We start from the raw sequence: 25,138 nt of genomic DNA on the forward strand, positions 1-25,138 counted from the left end.
CTTCTGCCCTTGTCCCCTTCTCCTGAAAGGCCCTTCCTCCAGACATCCACAAGGTCCTCCCCTCGTCCCCATTCTCTGGGGTTGGTTGTCCCCATGGGGCTCAAGACAGATCCTGGGCAGCTCTGGACGTGTCTCACAGCCTCATAAGCACGGAGGAAAGAGAGCCCCGCACACACCTCCACGAGGATAACCTGGGGCTGGACTCTGACTGTGGCCAGAGAGGAGGGGAACCAGACATGGCCCAGGGAGGCCGCAGTGAGTTTTCAGCTGACATCAGATGCCCGTGGCTGGAGTTGGGGGTGGGGAGTATCCCTGAAGTGAGGTCCACTACCCTGGGAAAATACTACATTTGCTAACGTGTCTGTATTTTCCACTCCACTCTTAAATCTTTAAGAAGTGTTACTCTGTCTTTGATTTTGGTATCTAATATAACACAGTGTCTGGCACAAGAGACTTGAAAATATTTTAAAATAATGTTGAATGAAGGATAAAATTTAAACTCTCATAATCATACACCTTGGATTTTCTGGAACAATCCCAATTTCATGAAATGTGATTATTTTTTAAGATGATTCTCTAAATGAATGAATAATTTCACTTTATATTTTGTAAAGCATTCTGTAAAATTTCATTCAGAAATCATATTCAGTATACTTGGCCACACACTCTGCTTCTGGTTTCGGTTCAGAAAGCCCGGCTGCCTGTGTAGGTTATATTCTGTTTGGCCTCCAAATGCCCTTAATACCCTCCTCTAGCCCCCTCTGTGCCACTGGGGGCTGAGCCTTTGGGCTGCATCTCCCTCAATACCTTTCTAGTGATGCGCATTGGGTCTGGTCAGTGGGAGCCATTGGCAGGAGCTCAGACTGTATCAGAGGGAAGGAGAAGCCAGAATGGAGTATTTCTTCCCCGTCTCTCCCTGTTTTGTGTCTCTGGCCAGGGCTCTATCGCTCCCTGACCACAGCCCCCAGGGGACAGTGGCTCCCCTATGCATCTGGGTCTCACTGAGCTCCAGTCACACTGTCCATTCAGGCCCAGAGCTGGTAACAGCTTCCTGCCATTGCTAGTCTCTGCAAACCTCACCCTCAGAGGTATTCCTTTATTTAAGTCCCATCATGTGAAACAGGTCGGGGTGGATTCTGTTTCCTGCCTACACCTTGACTGAACCATCAGCTTAAACTTAGCAGGTGCGACTGCTGCTCCCCTAGGTCCATGGGGCTTCCTCTTTGCTGTGCATCAGAACCATCTGGGGAACTTTAGAGCAGACTGCTGCAGGTTCCATCCCTAGATTTTCCAATGCAGTTGGTCCAGGGAGCAGTCTGGGCATCAGGAGTTTAGAAATCTCTCCAGGCTCTTCTATTGTGCAGCCGAAGTTGAGAAGCATTGCGCTGGCTGGTACACCTCCCATACAGACGGGAGATTTTTAGCACATGATGAAAACTCGACTACATAGTCCCCATTGTGATGTTTCCCTTTTTTTTTTTTTTAACAAATTATTGCAGTCTTCAGTTTAAAGTGATGTTACTCTTCTACTCTTCCATTCCTGAAAGCATTTTTTAAACAAAATAGAACAAGTTTAAACCTATTTATAGAACCATTTTTTCCAAGAGGTTAAAAACAAAGAACAGATGTTTCTGGAAAGCCTGGAAACCTGCTCGATATACTTTTTTTCTGATTGGATGTGTGTGTGGTGGGATGGAGGGGGTGAGTTTTGCAGGAGGTTAGAAGGAGAATCAAAAGAGCTATCAGGGGATACCGCAAGGGAAAAAAATTCAGAATCGTTATCTGTGTTGAAATGCTGCTCTCTTTGAAATATAATAATGAAGGTACGCGTGCTACATAATTAACGCACGTCAACGGCACTGACTGATCTGGTCTTGACAATCTGCTCTGAAAAAGGAACCACATTAAAGCACTCATTCACAATCTTTGGCATATTAAAATAAGTAGTGGCCACTGGCCTCCTGAGAACCTTTGAAGTGTTCAATGTTTAAAATGCCTTCACCATTTGGCAGGTTTTAAAATACAAAAGAGCCACAGCCACACTCTCCTGTCTTAAAAGACAATCACTGTTTAAACAGTACACATTTGTCAGTGATGACCAGGCTTAATATTTTTCAGAGGGAAAACGGATTCTACCAAGCCTTTCACTTCATCTTGAGGGTTCTAGAGAAATCTCATCTAAATAAACACCGTGCCCTGGATCACTTAGCTACTGCTACAGTAATCTCAACAAAAAGCACTATTTCTCACGCACAGTCTGTGGGTCACGGTGGTAGGTCAGCTGGGGTGCCTGTACAAGCCCATTTGGGCTGCTATATTGAAACACCATAAACGAAGTAGTTTATAAGCAATAATGTTTATTTCTTATAGTTCTGGAGGCTGGAATTCCAAGATCACGGCACCAACAGATTTGCTGGTGGGTGGGAACCTTCCGGTTCAGCCAGCCATTTTTCCCCTGTGTCCTCACGTGGCAGAAGGGAGCTCCGTGGGGTTTCTCTTATAAGGGCACTGACCCCATCCATGACTGCTCTGCCTCACGACCTGATCACCTCCAAAAGACCCACCTCCTAATACCAGCCTCTCACATCCTGCTGGCACCAGTAGGCAGCCCAGACTCATGTCTGCTAATATCCCATTGGCTAAAACAAGTCACATGACCAAGCTTACAGCCCAAGGCTTGGGAAATATGGTCCAGCTGTAGTAGGAGGGACTGCAGAGTCACACAGCCGAGAGTGTGGAGATGGGGAAAGGTGAAGAATCAGGGACAATAATTCAGTTTACCTTGGTGCCTAAAGAAAAAGTCTGTCAAGTAGTGCACCCCAATACTGTGTTTATAATAGTATTTCTGGCTCTGGAGTGGCAGTCACTTACCTGTTCTACAAGTCTGTTTGTAGGATGGCTTTCTGTTTCCAGTCCGGTGGATGGTAGCACTCATCCATAGGCTGTCTGCTGCAAGGCAATGGAGCTGATGCTGGCTTTCTTTTAATTGAAGCACAGTTGATTTACAATGTTGTGTTAGTTTCTGATGTACAGCCTAGTGATTCAGTTATATATATATATATATATATATATATATATATATATTCCTTTTCAGATTCTTTTTCATTATAGGTTACTACAAGATATTGAATATAGTTCCCTGTGCTATACAGTAGGACCTTGTTGTTTATCTATTTTATATACAGTAATGTGTATCTGCAAATCCCAAATTCCCAATTTATCTTCTCCACCCTCTTCCCCTCTTGGTAACCATAAGTTTGTTTTCTATGTCTATGAGTCTGTCTCTGTTTTATAAATAAGTTCATTTGCCTTCTTTTTTTGGATTCCACGTATAAGTGATATCATATAGTATTCTTCTTTCTCTTTCTGGCTTACTCCACTTAGTATGACAATCTCCAGGTCCAATCATGTTGCTGCAAATGTCATTATTTTATTCTTTTTTATGGCTGAGTAGTATTCCTGTGTGTGTGTGTGTGTGTGTGTGTGTGTGTGTGTGTGTGTGTGTGTGTGGCAACTTCTTTATCCAATCATCTGTCGATGGACATTAAGGTTGCTTCCATGTCCTGGCTATTGTAAATATTGCTGCTGTGAACATTGGGGTGCATGTAACTTTTCGAATATGCCCAGGAGTGGGATTGCTGGATCATATAGTAAGTTTATTTTTAGTTTTTTAAGAAATATCCATAATGGCTGTACCCAACTACAGTCCCACCAGATGGTGGATTTTTGGGGCTGTCCTGCCCTTAGAATACCAAAACTGTCTCCAAAGAAGAAATGAAAGATATAGGGGAGGGTCAACCAGGTGAAGCAAGGGGCTACTTTAGGGTGCTGAAACAGTTTTCCCAAGCCCGGCAAGCTGTTGCCCCATCTCTTCACGCGGCTGGCTCTTTCTCCTCTTAACCAGTCAGCTTAAACGAGGCCTCCCCACAGGAGCCCCCCAGTCACCGCACTGCTTAGATTTGTGTGTGGCACTTACATTTTGTAACTATACTGTTCACTTCTGCTTGTTTGTGATCTGTCCCTTCCTCTAGAACATAAGCCCCATGCATGTCTTTTCACTACTAGTGAATTCCCATTACCTACCACACTGCCTGACACATAGTAGGTGTTCAATAAATATTTATTGAATGAAAGGCTACTCATTTTTCAGTATTTGGGTCAAGATCCTGTTGGAATATGGACTATGCCTTGGAGAGTGTTATGAGGACAGGAAGCCCCGCAGCAAACGTACTAAACTAAGGAGAAATTCATATGAAATTACTGGTTGGCTACAGCTACAGTCCCCAATACTCCAAGAAAGACATAAACGGCAAAAAAGAAAAACTAAGGGGAAAAAAAATACCCCAGCATGAATGGCAACATGAGTACCAACTGAAATATAATTCAAGGTCAAAATCATTAACAGGGTCAAAGGAGAGCAACAGGTAATGGGAAAAAGTTACTCCATGAAGAAGCTCTGTGTAAGTCATAAGCATTGATAAACAACACAGCAGCCAAATCTATACAGCAAAAGTCCCAGAGATACGAGGAGACAGCGATGAAAACACTTTTCTTGTGGAATGTTTTTAATATTATGGTCTCAGATCCTGACAGCTCAAACATACAATGAAGGCAAAGATACAAGGGACTTGAAAAACACAATAAACCATACATTTTTTTCTTCTGATAGTCATGTAATACACAAAGTAATCTCCTACTTGGCTACTACTTGGCATAAAAAACACTTTGCTAATTTTCTCAAAGCAGAGATTTGTTTTTTAACTTTCAAATAGAAAATCAACACTAAAAAGTTTTTTTTAAAATCCTCTAATTATTGAAAAATTAAGAAATCTCTTCCACGTAATTCTTGGTTCAAAGAGGAAATCAAAACTGAAACCATAAATTGAGTGTTCAAAAGAGAACAGGAAAAAACATTATATTAAAATCTCCGCCTTAAATGATCTTATTGTTTAAAAATAAAACAAAACACATTTACACGAAGTTATATTTAGAACAATCTAGATCTTATTTTTCCTTGATTATTGAGAAAATAACCCAGTTATTTTCAGATTTTCTTCATTTGAACTATTTTCCTTTTTCATTCCATCACTTTGTTGACGTCACAGTGAGAGCGAATAAAGCGATCAAGAATCTGTCGGTCTGAAAATTATGAAGAAAAACAGGATGAAAATTTCCATATAACTATTTAACTGCTAAAGAGAGAAATCCTAGGAAGCAGGCAAATATCTGATAATAGTACTGTATATACGAATTTGATGAGACCAAAATAATCAAAGGATAGTGTGTCTAATAGCTAAAGGCACAATTGTGTAATTATTGATTAAAAAGAACAAGTAATATTCAAGGGTTCAGCAAAGCTTGCTGGAAGGCGCATGGATTTTGGAATGAAACAAACTTGGCTTTCAGTTCTGGGCTGACAAGTATAAGTGACTCACCTGCCACATCCATTTATTCATTTCATCTTTGAATACAGGTGATGGTACTCACCTAGCACAGTTGCTGGGATGGACAAGGCAGGCTACGTGTGATGCACCTAGACAGTGTGTGGTCCCTATAAGACACTCAGGAAATGGTACAGCCTTACCCTCTTATGACTGGGTGATGCCAGGAGACACAAAACAATAGGGTTTTCATCGAAGCCAGGGTTGCTTATCTGCCCACCAGTGTTAGCAGGCTTTGAGATCTTTGAGTGATAACTGACCATAGGAAGGCCTTCAACTCCCTGGGCCTCCGTTTGCTCATCTGGAAATTGATGAATCTTGTCTGATTCTGAGTATCTATGGTTCTCTAATCCTAATTACGTATTTTTAAATTGTATACCGTAAAACTTTGTCACTCCTAGCAATTGTCATCTGTGCAGCCAAAACTAAGAGAAAGGAAGATTGTGAGTGATAGATAGCATGTTGTCATGGTCAGTGTCCTTGGTACCATGCTCAGGGTCATGAGTGCCACCTGAGGGCTAGACATCAGGGGTGTGTGTGTGTGTGTGTGTGCGCGTATGTGTGTTCCTGGTGTAGTCTCCAGTTACTTTTGCATTTATTTCTTTCTGTGATCTCACATTTAATTTTCAACCATGCCCACCCTTCTCCATACCTTTCCTGACCCCAGACTTTTCATGAAGTGAAACGCACTGATCTTGCCTGTTCAGGCTGATGGGTTGACACCTGCATATGTGTAACCCACACCCACATAATGATATAGATCATTTCCACCATCCCAGAAAGACCTGTCATACTCCTGCCCCAAGACAGCCTCAGTTCTGATTTCCTTCATCATAAGTAAGTTTTGCCTGTTGTAGACTTTCGAATAAATGAAATTATATGAAATGTATTGTGTCCAGCTTCTTTCACTTAGCATAATCTTATTGAGGTTTATACATTTTGTTGAATACATCAGTAATTCACTCTTTTTTATTGTCTGGTAGTATTTCATTTTGTGAATATACCAGCTTATTTTTCCATTATCCTGCTGATGGAGATCTGGGTTGTATCCAGTTTGAGACTATTAAGAATGAAGTGATTATAAAAGTTGTCGCAGAAGTCCTTCTGTGGATGTATGTTTTCTTTTCTCTTGCATAAATATCCAGAAAGGGATTTGGGGTCATGAAGTCGGAATATGTTTGACTTTATCAGAAACTGTGAGATCTGTTTCCAAAGTGCCTGTGCTATTTGGTACTCTTACCAGAGACGTACTGCTTTGGATTGTCAGCGTTTGCTATTTTCAATCCTCTTCATTTGAGGCCTAAAATGCCTTTATTTTAAATCTCATACCGGAGTTCATTTTAAATGAGCAAAAAAATTTTTTTCTGATACCAAAGATAAGCGTGAAAGATGAACCAGGTTTGGCATGAATTTATAAAAAAGATGCGATTGTGTCAAATTAAATAACTGTTCAAAAAGGCTACCAGCTGTAATTCAGATGCCACCCGTATTCATCATGTTACAGAGGCAGATTCACGCCCCTGGGGTTTTGTTGATGCTGTTCTCCCTGCTTAGGAAGGGCCCTGTTTCTCCTGCCCCTTCATTCTTAACACTTAAAGGAAGCCTCTTCTGAGCAGCCTTCCCTGATCCCTGGTCGACCCACAGGGTAGGGAGTACCCCCTCTGCAGGCTTCTGATATACCCAGAGATGGCTTCGATTACGAGCTTATGACGTTACAACTACGTCTGTCTCCCACACCCAACAGTGAGTTCCCTGACAAGAAGCATTTTTTATTTATCTTTGTATTAAGCGCATATGATAAGGTATTCAATCAATGAAGTTTATTGAGTGACTAAATAAATGTCTTCTGAACAATACTGAAAGTCACACCAAGGAAGAAATACCCTTTGGGTAGCCATATTCATGGGAGTTTTAACTGGAGGAAGAGATGGGGAGGGAATGAGAGCTGAAAATTTCTGAAAATCAGATTTCAGATAATTTTGCCTTTCAAGGGGCGACAGGCTGGGAGATGACAGTCTTCACTGATGGATAACAGAGCCTAGAGGGCGAGTTGTTGAGTGGTGTGAATCACTGAGAAGAAAGCTGTGTTTAAAGCAGAATGGCCTCTGAAGACACCGAGTTCAATTTCCTCGAGTGATAAATACGAAAACTAGCCATACAGAGTTATTGGAAACAAAATATTTACCCTCAGGTACTCCTCCTTCCTTCTTCCCCAGCTTTATTTGTGGCTTTCTCTAAGCCCACCCTCACCCCACTACCCTGCCAACTCCCAGCCCCCATCTTAGGCCACTATGCTGAAACTTCCCCTCTCTTCTAAAATGTACCTGTTCTGGGCTTCTATACTGTCCAAGAGGAATAACCCAGTAAAATGATTTAAGTTGAGGTGATAATAATTCAGCCGCTTGTATCTGCCAGGCTGTTTATTCTCTTGCATCCTCACTCAGCCCTCCGCTGAAAAGCATTAGCCTCCATTCTGGACACTGGAAAATGACAAGGGGTTTCGGGCACAAGTCAAGACCTCATCTTACCTTTGTAGGAAACGCTCTGAAGGTACTCTGTGACTTGAGAGGGAGTAAATGAGTTTAGAATTGTTAAGAAATCCAGGTAGGCTTTCCCGTAATCACTTTGGTACGTGGTCTGCTTCTTCGTGCGCTCCTGATTCCTCAAGTGGCTGTACAGGACAGAAGGGACTAGAAGAATGCAAAGGAAGGAAAGAAAAGGAGGCTGTCACTGAGCAGAGAATTTGTGCCTTTGTTTGTGGGATGCACCTGAGAGCCCTGAACCCAACTTGGGACTTAATCAGCATCCTTAATGGTATTGGAAAGGGTGGAGCTATATGAATGACATCTCCCATGACCGGTGCTGTGCAGAGCTGCTGGGATTCAGGACTGTTTCTGGTGGGAGTGGGAGTGGTTAGAGATGATGGCCAGAAGATTGATTTTGACCACTGTTTTCAGAAAAGAAGTTGTCCCTGAAATTGGCTCTGCTGCAGGTCAGCATGTTAGGATGGTAGCATGCAGGTCAGCATGTTAGGTTGGTAGCATTCACCACCTGCTGAATAAACAGAAGCTTCCTTCTCTTTCATGCCATCTCCTGTGCAGATGTGGACTGACAGACAGACAGGCCTCCTTCAGGGATCTAGGGTTCTCAGGATGGACGGTTTGGAAGGATGATAATATTCACCGTTAGCGTTCACTGCACATCCCCCAATGGAGGGACGAGGTGCAAGCAAAACCAAGCCCATACATACTTGGTCCTGAATATTGCTCATTTCAGGTGGGTTCTGATAGTCATGGAGTCATCATGAGAAACAAACAATGAAGACCTAACGTGAGTATCTAATTTCTGCAACCTGCAACCTCTGTCAACTTCAGGGACGTCTTAAGTACTGCTTTCAGGTGTAGGCGTCCCTTTTAGAGGGACTGTTAACCAGTAGGAGGGACCAGGCACTGGTGGGGACTTGACGCTATATCCTGAGAAGAGTGTTTGTAGGGTCTGGAAATGATTTAAGTGGAGAATATGGAGGGCATATAGTCAGGTTTTCACAGGATAGTAAATTCATAATAGTTAACCTCTGTGGGAAGAAATAGAACCAATGGCCAGAGGTTTAGCAAGGAAAGTTCCAGCTGTTGAGAACTTTCAAACAGGTGGCGAATCCAAGCACGAAGGAGCTACCTTGGAGAGTGGGGCAACCCCCGTGAAGAGTTTGAACAGGTACAGTATCACCCTTGGGCAAGGATGGGGGAGAAGGGGCTCATACATTACTTCTAGGCTGCCTTCTAACCCCAAGATGCTCAGCTTCTATTCTGTGGTTTTGTCTGTTTAAAGCACTACTTGATCTCAGCTCCATGCCAGGAGTGAATCACTGTCTCAAGACTGACATCAAATTATCCTCTTAACCAGGAACTTGAAGGTGGCTTGGTCATGGAACTTTTAAAAACTTTTCTGTTGAAAACAATAGGAATGAGGATCATAAAAGAGCACCTAAGTAGAATGGTTGCTAAATCCCAAGATGCCTGAAGGATGTGCCATGTGGATAAACTTCCAGTGAATAACTGACAAGTCTAATTGGATTCCCATCTAAACTTTTCCCCCATCGTTTTATAGCCTATAAATCCACCCTTTTATTTGATGAGGGGAACGTGTCCCCCAAACCCAGTGACTGTCCCTTCCAGGCAGAAGATGTACTCATTTCACGGCATAAGCAGTCAGTTCTCTTCTGAGATTTATTCAGCCCCCGGGTTTGAGGCTTGGTGCCACAGTCACAGTTTTAATTCCATGCAGGGATCACTGGCATTCTCCATGATAGTCTATGAATTTGTTTTAAAAGCTACAAGTGTTGTAAATCAACTATACTTCAATTAAAAAAAAAAAAAAGCCACGAGTGTGCTTACCTAGACCTTGAGAAGCAATGGATAGGCTTGAGTGGCATCCGTATTTGAAACTAAAATCCTGAAACTCAGGAATTTTAGCTGGAATTTGGTAATTCCGTCGAAATTCAGTGTCTGCTGGTTGGGGAAGTAACTTTTTCCTTTCTAGAAACATCTGAGAATGCTGCTTAATCTTCTGAGCTGGGGTGGGGGTACAAACAGAAGGCAATAATTACTCCTTGTATGCTATTTCCAAATAGCATCGTATTTTCATTCTGCTTTGCTTCTGGCGGTAGCTTCCAATTCATCACACTGAAACCCACTCTTCTTACATTTAGAGGTATGGTCAATGTACTTTTTATGGATATTTCAACCAAGAAATAATTTTCTGCTTTATCAGGCACAGGAAGTATATGCTTAAATGATTAAAAGCAGTTTCTAATGCAGAATTTCACATCAGTTAGGAGTGCTCTTTTGCTGCTGAAAGCATGCCTCCCTCCAGTGGTCTTGCCTAGTCCCTGGGCCAGGGGTTGGGGAGCAGAGGGAGAGATTTTAGATAGGCTATGGTTGCCATATAAAAATAGGATGCCAGTTAAATTTGAATTTCAGATAAGCAGTGAATAATTTTTTAGTGTAAGCATGGATGAGCACTTATTTTTTATCTACTATATATCACTATTTAAATTTAACTGGATGTCTTGTATTTGCATTTGCTAAATCTGGCAACCTGAGTTGGGGGCAGAGGAAAAGAGCCTTGCCGATGGAGGGTTAGGTAACAGCACTGTCATTAGCAGATGAGGCACTATTTTTTGAAATAACTGTGCTAATAAATATTCATTAAATATATGATCATTAAATACCTCTGAAGCACTGACTAAACACCAGTTTCCACGAACACTACCAGATTAGCCAAGGAGAGAGTCATAGAATGAGTTCACCCTGAATTCTTGCTGCAAAATGTTGGTTCAGACACACATCACACAACACCAACTTTAATCACAACACCAACTTTAATGAGTATCATGAGCAGTGTCACTACAGTGCTAATTACCGGTGACACTAACTCAATTCTTTTTCCAAATTAGTTTTTCAACAGGTCTTTCCAGAATAAACTCAAATGCACATTGTATATCAAACAATATGTGATGTCATCTACTGGCACCCAAGTGCATTTTAATATTGATTTTTAAAAAATGACCTCTGTCTAGATCAGCACAGTGGGAAAGAGTTTCACTACATGCCGCCTCTTAATTTAGATGACTTAGGAACACAGGACGTGGCTACCGAATGGCCTTCATAACGACCTCATAAACCGCCCGAGGAGAGGACAAGGTTACAGGGAGGAGAAAACTTGAGGGCTGAAAAATCAGGACATTCCTTAAGATATTTTGGAAAGTCATCTGTATTGTTTCCGGGAAGCACCACCTATAACTTGGTTTTTGTAAATTACTCATAGCTTTATTCATAAACCAGTTCCTGCTGAAATGCTTAATGCCTATCCATCTCCCCCAGCTACCACTCAAAAGAAAATGTTTTCAGTTCCTATATGTATTCTGTGCCAAAGTTAAAGGTAATTAAGTCATCATTCACCTCAAACTGGTATGATTAGAGAGCTACGTACAGGACACACAGATATGGAATGTCATATCTTGCAGCCGTAACACTTGGAACTGTGGTTCTCACCTGGAGATGATACATCACAATCACCTAGGAAGGGTTTTCCAAAATACACCCACTGAACCTCATCTCAGACATTGAGAATTTCTAGAAGTGGGACCCAGGCACTTATATTGTGAACAAGCTTCCAGTTTGCTTAAGAATCACTGACTCTAAGCTTTGGACAAGGTGCTGCAGAAGCCCAGAGACAGTGTGATGGGCTCTGTTGGTGGAAGTGGAGGAAGACGAGCATCAAAAGGCAGACGCAGTGGAAGGCGTGTTTTGACGATGGGTCGAAACGGAAGCAAAGATGCACAGTGTGCTCGCCAAATGTGGTCTAGCTGGTGGAAGTGTGAGGCGCCCAGGGCAGGGAGGAGTAGCTGAGGGTGAAGCAGGAGAGGCAAGTTAGGAACCAGGTTGTAAAGGGTCTTGAGATGCTGGTCCAAGTGGGCAAGATGGACCAGCAGAAAAGACAAAAATCAGGCTTTAGAGTTACTGTGAGCTCCTTTGAAGATAAAGATTAAGTCTTATTCTTCATTGACCCTCAGTACTTATTACAGTAATAGACCTCATTAAGTATTTACTAAATTAATGAGTGAACAAAAGAGAAAAAATGGAAATGTAATTGCCGTGAGTTAGCAATTAATCTGAATCACACTCTAGTGACCGCTTAAGTGATATATGCTTAAGGTAACTCTAAGTTCTTAGTCCTTCTCAACTAATGGTTTTATTATCTTTGTAAAACTTAGTGTTAATGAGTTCCTTCAGGACTATTAAGAGGAGAAGTTCCTGAAGCAAAAGGACCTGACCAGCACCCGAAGTCCATGTAGGGGTGTTGAAGTCTGGATAGAGAAGATAACCTGACCCAGTGGTATCCATGCCCCTGAGGCCTGGACTCCTCCCGGGGACCAGCCCCGCCCCTCAGGAGATCAGCACCCACTGGTTTTTTTCCACTTGATAAAGGTGATACTGAGTAGTTCTAACCAAAAGGGAATAGCTGGCCCTTTAAGATTAGGCAGGACATCTGCAGAAAGGCCCCTTCCAAAAGTAAATCTACAGCAAGGACTGTTCAGAACCACTAGGACCATGGACACATAATCTATAGCCAAGTGAGAGCTTAGTTCTGCTGTTTTTCTCTGCTCTTCTAATTCATCAAAGCCAAGTTCTTCAAGTCTGAATGTGGAAATAAGCACCTCAAGTGCGCCTCACCCATTTGCCTTAATTCAATAATGAGGATACAAAGACAAGACACAGTCCCTGTGCTTCAGAAGCTTAAGGTATTAGAGAAACAGATACAAAAAAAGATAATCAGTATATTATTTGATAAATGCTGCAGAAGAGGTAAGAATGGGGTCTAAAAAAAAAAGGCAAGGCCACCAATTCAAACCTGGGGGATCAGAGAAGGGAAATAAAGCTAACATTTAAACTTAGATTATGGACAGGTGTCAACTAAAAGGAGGAAGGGAGAGGTCTTCATGGGGAGGAGGCAACGTGTGCAAAGGGCACGAAGCTGCAGGGGTGTCGTGAACCTGGAAGGCAGAAGGCAGTTGGTTTCAAAAAGCGTATGGGGACAGATAGGGGCCAGATTATATAGGGCTCATCTTAAGGCATTTAGCTTTTATCCTGAGAATGATGTGGGGCCGGGGGTGGAGGGCTCACTGAAGGATTTTAAGCTGGACAGTGATGTCAATTTGCATATCTGGAAACTCACAACGGTGCTAGGGTGGACAGTGGACTAGAGGAGACAAAGCTGGAGAATGGAGTGGATGAGAAGTCATCCAAGGAGAGATGATGGTAGCCTGATCTAAGGCAGTGGCCGTAGGGAGGGAGAGAAGCAGATGGAGGTAAGAGATTTAGGAGGGAGTCCTGACGGTCTTGGGTATTTATCCGCACATGGGGAAATGGTGATTTGTGCATGCTGAAAGGATGACTTTGATTGGAAACTCAAAGACATCTTTTAAGAATGCTGACATTTCAAATGTTTTTCCATGACCCTCAGTGTTCATCTGCAAGTATGAAGGTCTTTTAACTCCATACCCATCTAGCTTCAAAACATGTACTTCCATACATTCTCTCCATCATTCAGCATAATTTACAGATCACCTTCTATACACCAGACTGGACTACATACTGCACTAGACCCTGAGTGAATAAAGGTCTTTGGGGTGCTTACTGAATAGTGGAGGAAAGAGTAAAACAAAAACAATAGAGGGGGGAGGACACTAAGCACGTGCTCAGTGGTAGAGCACGTGCTTAGCATGTATGAGGTCCTGGGTTCAATCCCCAGTACCTCCAGTAAAATAAGTAAGTAAGTAAACAAACAAACAAACAAACCTAATTACCTCCCCTGCCAAAAAATTTTTTTAATTAAAAAAGAACTGCAGGAAACAATTCCCATAATTGAAGGCATGAGTCTCTAGATTGAAAGGACCTCTGACTGTCTAATATAATGAATGCAAAAGATTCTCACTAATGTATACAATTGTGAAATCTCACAATGTCAGGAATAAAGAGAGGATGCTAAGAGGTTCCAGTGGGAAAAATACAAAAGAATCAGGAATCAAAATGGCGTCAGTGTTCTCCATAGAAATCCTGGATTTCTAGAGTCATTTGGAGGGATGCATTGAGGGAAAATGATTATCACCCTAGAATTCTATATCCAGCCGAACTATCAAACATGTGTAAGGAAGAAACAAAGATATTTCCAGATTGGGAAGAACACAGTCAAAAAAGTCACTCCCATTCATCCTTTCTTAGGAAGCAACTGGAAGATGTGCTTCAGCAAAATGAGGGAGAAGAAGTAAGAAAGAGAAACATGTGGATTCAGGAGGAAACCAGATCCATGTGGGCAGAGGCCAAAGAAATGCCCAGAATGATGAAATAAGAAGTCCCAGGGCCCAGCTGGGCAGCAAACCTACAGAGCAACCAGTCTAGATAGGAGGGGAATGTCGGAGGGTGTCAGAAAGATCATCTCCGGGAAAATACTCAAACTGATAAAATGTTTGAAACCATGTTTGGAGAAAATCTTGGTAAATGTGTAACAAAGTATTTGGAAAAAATAGTGACAGGCACATAGAAAACTAAGCATATTTTAAAAAGTCAATTATTAACTGATAAAAAACAAAATAAAAAAGGAAAACTAAAAGGAAACAATCATAAAATATCATTTGGCTCAGTGGTATATATTTACATAATCATGATATATCACATCATTGTAATCATAATATAAACACTAGCAATTGAATTAACCCAAAATTTGTAATATAATTATATTGAGAGGATGGATGGAGGGGGAGTGAGAAAGAATTATAGGAGGGCCAAATCCTCAGTTACTATAACAGGAAGTCAACAATAATGTCTAGAATTGATGAATCAAAAATAGCAATATAAGCATATGATTTTAAATATGGAGGCTCACATAAGAAGAAATAGTTGAAAGAATGGAAATTGCCAATGGGAGTAAAACCGGGAGAGGAGAGGGATGGGTCACGGAACTGCTATTTCCTGTGAGGCTTTAGGTAACTATTTACCTTTATGCATGTATCAGTTTAATAAAAGTAATTTTAATTTAAGTAATTTAAAAATAGTAAACAGCAGTTAAGAATTGAAAACAGCATGTTTAACTCGACCTTGTCCTCCTCTCCTGGCTCATTCATCCTTGTCCTTTGGACAACAAGCCTTTTCTGATCTTCCTCCCCACCTTAGCTGGATGTCCTACTATGTACCCACAGCACCCTGCACTTCCCACAACATGCACCTTTTTCTGTTCAACTGTTGTTCACTCAATTGCCCTTTTCCGTGTCTATACTGTGAGTTCCTTAAAGGAAGAGACTACATCTGTGTTGCTAACCACTGTGACTCCAGTGCCTAACACATTGCCAGGGAGAGGGAAAAAAACGAACATTTACCTTCTGTTCTGTCCACAAAGTCTCTCCTTGTATGGGAAATAAACTGATTTGGTATTGCTTTCCTAACCTCGTCCATTGAAGCAGCGATTTTCCAAGGGAAGTAGCTCTTTACTGATGCTGTTGATTGACCTTGAGGTAGCGTCCAGAGAAAGAAGTCCTATCAATATAAACAAAATTTTCAAGAAAATCCACATAGGTTCACCTAATGGACATATCCTCAACCAACATGTCTTCAGCTGTGCTCACATTTCCCCCCAAGCCCTTCCCACCAAACCCAGTCCCCCTGCAAGTGCCAGCTCAGTGAACAGCATCAGTTCAGACCCAGCCATCTAAGTAAAAAACAAAACAGGAATATCATCCTTCATTCATTCCTCTTCCTTTTTACATCCTTTCAGTCATCAAATCCTGACCATTCTGCTGCCTTATTATCTATTGAATGTGTCAAGGTGAGTCCATTCCAGGTGGCACCATTCCAAGTGGCAGCCAAATAAATGCAACCCTTTCCTACGACTGAGCATTGCCTTTTATGATGGTAGAAGGGTACACAGCACCAAGAAAACAGAGAGAGGGTCAGTTACTTCCACCTAGAGGAGAAGGGAATTAGATATGACTCTCTCTAAGCTGAGCCTTGAAGAATCTATGAGTTTCTTTGGTGGACAGGAGAAGAGCATCTGGATAGTCAACAGAATGATGAAGGGTCTGGTGGTTTGAGAACGCTTCATACCAAATACTTGCACGTGCCTGTTCACAGTAGCTTTGTTCATAAAAGTCAAAAGATGGAAACAACCCAAATGTCCATCAATAGATAAATGCATAAACAAATGGTTGTGTGTACATGCAATAGAATATTATCCAGCCATGAAAAGGAATGAAGTACTAACAGATGCTACAATGCGAATGAACCTTGAGAACATTATGCTAAGTGAAAGAAGCCACACACAAAAGGTCACATTTTGCATGATTCCACACATTGAGTGTCCAGACTATGTCATCCATAGAAACAGAAAGCAGACTGGAAGCTGCGAGAGACTAGGGGAGAGGGAACTAGGGTTTCCTCTTGGGGTGATGAAAATATTTTGGAGTGAGATAGAAGTGGTGGGTGCAGGACGTGATGAATGTACTAATTGCCAGTGATTTGTTCACATTAAAATGATTCATTTTATGCTATGTGAATTTTACTTCAATTAAAATATTTTTTCTTATTCAGGGGGATAAGGGAGATGTAGTTAGAAATAACTGTGAGAAGGTGGGCAAAAAATAGTCAAAGAAGGACCGTAGCTGTAGGTGATGTAGGATCTTTGGGATATAGTCACACTCTCGTTCTTATGGGTTATTGATACAATATTAAATTCAAAAGACATGTAGATATTAGCTCACTTTACTGAGGTGAGATTTGTGGCTCCTGGTTCCTCTTGAAGTCCCAGTGTTGATAAAATCTTCTTTAGAATATGGTTTCCAAACATACTCTTCATTGTACTGTGTCTGGTTGTGAATAGGATCCCTAAGTGAATACGCATATCCGAATCTTCTGGTGCCTTTTTGACTACAAGGAAAGAGTGGAAATTAGAGTAAGTGATTAAATGTCAAATCTCACCACAGTATACTTGTCAAATAGTTTTTAAAAGCTTGGTTGGCTTAAGACTTGATGCCAGAAACCATTTAATTTCCAGATCTCCCTAAAAAGAAGCAATCCTGTATCTTAGGATGCTCCTAACAAAAAGTATGGGAGTTCTAATATGAACTTAAAAGAATAATCTGAAATTTATTAACTTTTAAATTAATTTTTTAAAAAGCTGAGTACTCTTCCTTAAAAACAGTACTTCAGTGTAACCAAATACTCGGTGAAGAAAAGTTACTCTCTACAGAAGCATTCCAGTTAATAAAAGGAAGAAATATAAGAACTAGGATACCACTGGCTTGCAAGTCCCCAGTGAAATAATGCAACTAGGCCATGATCAGCCACTGCCACTCACATTTCCAAAAGAGGGACCAGCAGAGAGTGTGTGCTCTGGACACACATACACAACACCACCTATTAAATATTTTTGCCAAAACACCCAACCTGAATCAGATGAAGTCTTTGGAATACCACATTACAGGAAATACATGAAAAGGATATTTTAAAATGACATGAGAGGGATGAAGTTAGAAAGATCTGGAACAATGATCTGTTTCTTCAACAAAGAAATTCTTGGGGGCGGGGGAAGCAGAGGAACCTGCAGATTAGATGAAGTAAGAGAATGAAATGCATAGACCATGTCTGGATTTAATTTCTAAACAACTGTTGCTTTTTTTTTTTAATTATCAGGCAACTAGGGAAAATTTTATTGCTGATTGGCTATTGGATATTAAGGAATTGCTTTTTTAGGTGAGATAATGGTATTGTTAATTTTTTTTCTAAAGAATCCTTAGGTCTCAGATATACATAAAAACATATTTAGAATCGACAGGATGTAATGTCTGGAATTTGCTTCAACATTATCCAGGGGGAAGGCTGGATGGAGGATGTACATAAAAAAGTCCACGTGTTGTTGATTATTGCAGCTGGATGATTGCTGGGGATTTATTGTATATTCCTTTGTGTATGTCTAAAATATTTCATATTGACTTTTTTTCAACAAAGGGGGCTTTTTTAGATTCAGGTTACATCTGTAAGAAACCAAACATCTGGAAAGTGGGATACATCTGGATGCCGGACTGTCTCACGTGTCTCTGAGATATGCAGATTCAAGTAGGACTGTGGTCCTAAATCAAACTGAACTCATCCAAGGTAGATGAAGATTTTCCAAGGAGAACACAGCACGATTAGCTTTAAAGGGATCGATGATCACATCTCCATTTCTCAGTATACACTTTCCTAACATGGATCTACCGGAGAACAAAGCTGCATCTCTCTGCGGGTCTTTTCTTTCCCTCACCGCTTTCTCCCTTCCCAACTTGACTAAAGATCTCACTAAGGTGCATTTTACCCCTGGGTGTAAGCCTCCAACCGTGAGAGGGGTGCCTGGCAAAGGGAAACTATGTTATAGTGATTTCAGGGAACCCCCTTGTAATCCAAATTCCGTACACCTGCCTAGGGCTTGCTGTTCTAGGTCAAGAGTGAAAAGTGGGCTATAAGCAGAGCATTACGACCAGTGCGGGGATGTTCTGAATGTAGGTCCGCTGTAGACTGGTGTGGCTAAGAATAACGTCTCATTTTCCCGGTCCTAACAATTATAAAATGTTCATGCCTCTTTAAAGAGAAGCTTAAAAAGCAGAGCAGAGAATATAGAACATAGAACGCTTAAAATGGTTCTTTGCCCCACATATTTAAAAGTAAGCATTTTTTCCAGCTTTTTGAAAATCCCTAGGATATGTCATTAGCTGGAAAGAAGGGCACCTCTGAGGAGACGAAGCAGTACAGGGTGGCAATGCTGATTCTTTTCCATGTAACTGGAATCTTTTCTAAGACAATCAAATTTTTAAAGATTCACTGCATAAAACTGGTACATAAAAATCTTGTGATCTTTATTTTTTTCAGATTTTGTATTTATCATTCAATAAGGTGTTTAAATCTAGTGTTTTAACCCAAACACATTATGAAATATTTACTCCCATATAGCCAGTCCTCGTTTTATTTTATGATGTAAAATATTTAACAATACATGAAAGTATATGCAGATTTGCCAGACTATTAATATTCACCATACATAACCTTCTCTTTCATTAAACGCATAGTAAATGTTTGATATGGTGTCTAAAGAAATCAATGAATTGTTCCATTCATGTTTATGAATGATATTATTTAACTATTTCCCAAAGTCAAGCACCAGAGTTCTACACACATGAGAATGTAATCAGCTAAGGAAACTCATTTTTTTTTTAAATCATATTCACTTCTCAGATAACTTACATATTTAGCTACACACTTCGTTGCATTATTTTTATTACTTGGACATAATTAATCATGTTAGATCTGAATCTTTTTACACTTCTGTGTAATTTTAATAATCTTCTCTAAAATATGCATTCCATAATTTATTAGTCGTTTTCATAATATTCCTCAAAACATATATTATGGCCAGTGGGGGATGTTCTGAATGTAGGTCCACTGTAGACTGGTGTGGCTGAGAATAATGTCTCGTTTTCCCTGTCCTAACAATTATTAACATTTATTTGAGCAGGAAGTATAGTCAGATTTTTATTTTAACAGGAAGTAAGCCTAATTTCATTTATTTGGACAATAAGGACTGATTTTACCAGCTAGGTAAACATGATGTAAATTGTATGAGTTGAATCTTCACCTCGAATATTTTGATAAAAATACATTAAAGGGATGTCACAACAAAAGCATTTTTACTAAAACAAAAAGCACAGATTATATTGGGAAATGTTTATTGAAATTAATGTTCCTATTTTCCAAGTCCTTTTTGAGTACATAATATTAAACAAGTTTCTCCCAAGTGAAGGAGTAACAGATGTAATTTAATTATCATTTGATAAGACATGCCTTTTTGGCATATTTCTCAGAAAATAAGATAGGGAATAACTCAATAACTGGATGACAAACCATCTAATTATTTGCTTTCAATAAAACTGAAGGCGCACCCAACCAACCGTCTGCTGATCAATCATTAAAAGCTGCCTTGTGATTTTTGGCATAAAACTCACAAAGAGTTCAGAGTATTGAATGACAGTACTATACTAAAACTCGTTTCATTCACATTGACTTAATTATGTGAACAAGGTTTCTCAATAGTAGCATTTATAAACTGAAAAAAAAGAAAGAAGCAGGAAAAAATTGGTGCAGAATGTGGTCTCATTCCAAAAATAATAACACTCAAATCTGGAGACATAAAGTGATTGAAAACAAAACAACCCCATTTATCTCATTAAGATGCAATTCCAAAAAAATTCACTTTTTGCATTTAGTAATTATTAACATTTGTAATGTATTTATTGCTTTGAGCAATTCTGTACCAAAAATAATTGTGATGACTCAATACTTAGGATCATATAACATGTTTAAAAATTAATTTCAATTAATATACTGAAATAGTTGCAAAGAAATATAATGGAGTGATCAATAAATTGCTTTCAAACACAAAATATATTAGAGCAGGGTAAAATTCTATGGAGGAAGTGGAGCGGGAGTAACAACAGTTCAAGAAGGAAAGAGAATGAAATATATTTTCTATTAAAGAAGAGCTTGTTTGTATGTATTTTTTAAAAGGACCAGAGTGAGTATCAATTTGCTTAAGGTGGTTATATTTATATCCCATTGCTTATGTTTAAAGAAATGATTTAACGGTTTTGTTTTAAAATGTCAATATTTAGGAGGGCCTGGAAGTTTTATGTTTTACAACTATTTTAATTTATGATGAGAACTTAACTTTTCTGTGAACTTAAAAAATACATGAATTTGAAGACCACTGACCTAGACTCCGTAAGTACCCATTTGGTTTTGGCTTTCATCCCAAATGTTTCTTCTTCAGACAACTGTTACCATCTGGGAAGCTGGAGTAATTGTTACTGTCAGATGATAAATCTCCCAGTTAGGGGACATAATGTGACTCAGTGGGATAGCCAATAACTCAGGAATCAGGAGTCTTGCAGCCCTGAACTTTTTGGAATTCTGTCTTATATTATGCTGAGGAAAAAAATGAATGAAAAAGTTTGAGATAACTTCCTCATGCTAGTCACCTGTCTAGAGCTTTTAATGCACCCTCAGAACGACTACCTTAGACAGGAATCACCCTTCCCACTTAGCCAACCATAAAACTGAGCCCTAGATGGCTTGTTCCTCGCCTAAGGCAGCAGAGAGAATATGGATTAGAGCAGGGAGCTGAGGTTGGAACCCATTTTTTCCTGACTGCACCGCCTCTGTCTTTCCAAGACTCTGTTTGGCTTCTCAATAACATGAACGTTTAAGGTGAAAAGAAGCTCCATATTGGAAACAATTTACAGAGTAAACACGGGCAATGAAGGTCCCCCATGCTGAGTTCCCCCTTACCACCGATGCAATGAAGGACAGCAGCTTTCCACACCCCGCCCTCCCTCAGCCGCCAAGGAGCTTAGAGAGACAGCGGATGGAGAGAAATTTCCACCACCCTCGGTTCAAGTGGAATTGGAGGAGAAGTTGCTTTAGGAAGCAGTATTTGGAAGAGTGAAGGTAAGGGTAAGGGGACTGTGGCCTTGTTCTAGCCTCCAAGACTAGTGTTAGTGATGGGAGTGCTAACAGTGAATCACTTATCTATTCATTCCATCTGCCTACTATACACCAGGTAATGGACTCAATTCATGCTCCATGTTTAGGTAGCACAATTCTATCAGTAATATACTGTCTCTAGAGTAAAGCACAATACACAGTGACTTTATGAAGGATTCGTGTGTTAATTTCCTAATTTTTCTGTAAGAGATTGGGACACTGGAGGGCAAACCCTCTCTGATGGTTAGAGGAGACCTGTGTGTGCAGTGGGTCTTATCCAAGTGTATTTTCTATAAGCCTTCTCTGATTGCTCTCTGTTGGTTTTGGATTCTGAGCAATAGAAGACAAATGAACAAATGAAAGACTCAAAAGAGGGATGTACCGAATTAAAGCAGGCGCTGCTCCAGTCTTAGGTGTGAACGCAGTCTTCATGGTGGTAGCATAGGAATCCCAACTGGTATCAGCTGCTAAAAGTACAATAAAACAGTCTTAAGTGTGGCAAACTAGCATATTTTGATCAATGGTTTTAGTAATTAAACTAATTTTACGAGAGGCAAACATTTTGTGTAGGAATTTAGAGTCTAAAAGAATGCGCACCAACTTGTGACGTCTGCTAGGAAAGAGGGGAAACTCAGTTTAATTATCTGAGTTTCCTCCCTCTACTGTTTTTCTTGAGAATTCACATGAGCTATTTTAAAGAATTTAAGCAATACATGAAAAATAAAGAAGACAGTTCATTTGAAATTCTATCATCTTAAGATACTATCAATGTTTTAGTGCCTGACTTTTCATGAGTCTCGTGTAAGCATGCAAACTGATTTTACACAAAAGGGGTCATGGCTTACGTGCCAGGTTCTCTCCTGGACCCTTCTCCTTGCTCCTGCCTCTCCCTGCTTGTTATCCGTCTCCACCCCCCCCCCCCCCCCGCATCCTCCCAGGCAGCCCACGTTAAGGACTCTGCATGTTTCTCTCCAAATTGTTATACTTGCTGATATAATCAGATACAGATGGATATAGAAGGATATCAATACATTAGCGTTTGGTTTTTAGTTCTCACCATTGTGTTTTACAAAAATGGGCTCATCTCACACAAAGTGTCCTTCTGTTCTGTCACCTAATGGCATCATATGGGAAACCCCTCTAACCCGTCTGGTCCAGCTCTAATTCATCCTTTGCGTAACGGTGCAAGACTCTGTGGTATAGACGTTCTTTAAAGCCGTGAGAGTGGATGAACTCAACAAGGGAAGGAGTGTCGTTAGAGGAGGTGACGTCTAAAGGCTGAAACCCAGGGTCCCCCAAGTTTGATTTCGGGCTTCTGGCCTCCAAAATGTGAGGAAATGAATTTCTGTTGTTTTAAGCCACCAGTTTGTGGTAATTTATGGCAGCCCCTGGAAGGAATACAGCACTTAAGAGCCCAGTCGATAGTAATAATTCAGTAGCAATTAGCTCAGAGTCGTCATCATCAGCCTCATCCTATTTTGAGACAAAAGCTGAGCAGCGACCCCTCAGGCCTGCCTTCTGGAGGGTGACCCTTCCAGCAGCGGAAGAGGAAGTAGCACAGAGCAGCCGTTAGAGACTCAAGACTGGCTATGAAGGGGCAGACTCCCCCAGGGGAAGCGGAACTCTGGAGGCAGAATCAGTGAGACCTGGTCATCAAATTGAAGTGTCAGTGAGGCTGCCCTCCCTTCTACTTGGAGCAGCTAGGACCCACCCCTCCCCACAACTGAGTTTCTAAAGTCTAGGAGGACAAGGGGTGTAACTGCGCACATTTTGAGCTTGAAGCCCTTTGGTGACATCCAAGTGCATCTGGTAGACGGATGGATATTTTAGTCTGAGAATTAGGGAGAGTGTCTGAGTTAGAGGTAAAGATTAGAGGGCTATTCATAGCACCTGTATGTAGACTTGAAGCCCTGTGGCAGGATGTGGCCGCTCACACGAGGCTGGTAAACCAAGAAGAATAAAGCTTGGAGTACTCCAGCTTTTCCAGACAAGAAAAGGGTGAGTGAGCAGACAGTGAAAGAAACCAAGACAGGGTGACTGGAAAGAGAGGGCGAGATTCAGGAGGGCTGCTGTGGGGCCAGTCCTGGGGAGGAGGCTCTCCACCACTGCCCCCCGCCCTGCCTCTCCTCTTTGCCTTGACGCCATAGAGAAAGTCAGTGTTGTAAATATTTTAGTATTAATTATTTTCATTTGCTATCCTTAATTTACAAAAGGATGAATGGAATGAAAGTATGCATTTCACTCATTCCTGGGAGACTGCAGTTCTAGGGAATTTGCAATTGAACAGTCCCCACTGCTCTGCAGCCTCCAGGGAGCTACAATCACCCAGCTAGAGGGCTGTGGTGGGTTATTATTGCTGTGAGGAAGGCCAGGACGGAGCTGACTACACAGTAATCATGCCACTAGCGTCACAGCTAGAGTGGCTCTGCCCTGGCTGACACAAAAAGCTGAGTTAGTAAACCAGCTGCATTTGCATGCAGAATGAGCATCCAAAGCACTCCCTCTGTCGAATACAAAATCACTTTGAAAGAAAAATCAGTGAAGGTTAGAAGCGACAGCTGAACAGGCAGAGTTCCCAGCCCCTGCTACAGACATGTGGGGGACGGGGCGCTGCCTCTGCAGACCCACCGGGAGGTCGCCTGTCTGCGTCCTGCACCTCCCACCTTCCGTGCTGGTTCCCAGATCCTGCCTGGGACCAGGGCTCCCGCTGCGTCTGCTCTCTTCAAAGCTCCTGATCTCCGTTCCTTCTTTGTCTTTGGCCTTGTTCTCCTGAAGGCACAAGTCCTTTTCTCCTGTCCCCTCCTGGGCATTTCATGGAGTATTTAAAAGCACCTGAGCGTTTTAGGGAGAGGTTTGGCAGAAGGTTTGGCATAGAGCTGGGAAGAGACAAGGTCATGAACACTCTCTCATTCTCCCTGACTCCCAGCCGCTCTTTAAAGTGAGTCCCACCCGTAAGAGCCAGGCACACACCCTTAAAGACGCAAGCAGCCTTGCCCAGGGTATCCCATCCCCAGGAGAGGCCCCGCCCCCGCCCCGCCGGCTGGCAGGGTCCGCAGACTTACTTGGCTGGATCTTGTGCCCATATTGAGAGGGGCACAGAGTCTCGGGCCCAGGCTGTGCCATTCTTGCCCCAAGAGGCCGTCGCGGGGCCCCTTCCGCCAGCTGGACTGGGCGCTGCGCGGCTGCTTTGTGACGCGTCGCCATGGAGACGAGGTCGGTACAGCCGCTCAACCAGGGGGCGCGTGGAGCGAGGTGCAGGGCGCTTAACCAGGCCGGCTGGGGGACCGGGTTCGGAAAGCAGAAGGATGTGTTCCCAGTAACATGAATACCTTACTTTCGTGTACTTGTATTGTTCATGCAATGAGCTTTCCTGCGCATTGTCTTGTGTATCTGGGGAGAGGAGCACGGGGAGATTAGACTGAAGTGAGCACAGGAATTAGGAGAGGGAGGAAGGTGAAAGAAAAGTGTGCTTGGAAAGAGGAGAGAGCAGGGATGTTTGTGACACCTTTCTCCTCCCAAGGCCACGTTCCTGGCACCGAAAACCGTGTTTTGTGATTATCGATTGAACTGATCTTC

General features: G+C 41.6%; 1 protein-coding gene across 3 annotated transcripts; it reads right to left on the reverse strand.

Moving 5' to 3' along the window:
- Window positions 1-4,931: 4,931 nt before the first annotated feature.
- On the reverse strand, window positions 4,932-24,789 carry TEX26 (testis expressed 26). 3 transcript variants are annotated; one of them, XM_064493230.1, is made up of 7 exons: window positions 24,625-24,789; window positions 21,945-22,026; window positions 16,753-16,918; window positions 15,376-15,532; window positions 9,836-10,012; window positions 7,970-8,131; window positions 4,932-5,139 (listed from the first exon to the last, which is right to left on the reverse strand). In XM_064493230.1, exons 1-7 carry the CDS (start codon window positions 24,764-24,766, stop codon window positions 5,078-5,080), a joined length of 948 nt encoding a protein of 315 aa, XP_064349300.1. In that variant the 5' UTR covers window positions 24,767-24,789; the 3' UTR covers window positions 4,932-5,077. The 3 variants fall into 3 exon arrangements, with proteins under 3 accessions (XP_064349300.1, XP_010975436.3, XP_064349301.1); XM_010977134.3 differs by having other exon boundaries at window positions 21,945-22,029; window positions 24,625-24,786; XM_064493231.1 differs by lacking the exon at window positions 24,625-24,789 and adding an exon at window positions 24,226-24,298 and having other exon boundaries at window positions 21,945-22,029.
- Window positions 24,790-25,138: the final 349 nt, after the last annotated feature.

Source organism: Camelus dromedarius, chromosome 13, assembly GCF_036321535.1.
Source record: "Camelus dromedarius isolate mCamDro1 chromosome 13, mCamDro1.pat, whole genome shotgun sequence".
In the NCBI taxonomy this organism is placed as follows: Eukaryota; Metazoa; Chordata; class Mammalia; order Artiodactyla; family Camelidae; genus Camelus; species Camelus dromedarius.

Coding starts and splice junctions, on each gene's coding strand:
- TEX26 (XM_010977134.3), bottom strand. CDS start 24,766: ATGGCGACGCGTCACAAAGCAGCCGCGCAGCGCCCAGTCCAGCTGGCG. Junction 16,919..21,944: donor GCAGCGCCTGCTTTAATTCG/GTACATCCCTCT, acceptor CTTTCCTTGTAG/TCAAAAAGGCACCAGAAGAT. Junction 10,013..15,375: donor CTTTGTGGACAGAACAGAAG/GTAAATGTTCGT, acceptor CCCCCACCCCAG/CTCAGAAGATTAAGCAGCAT.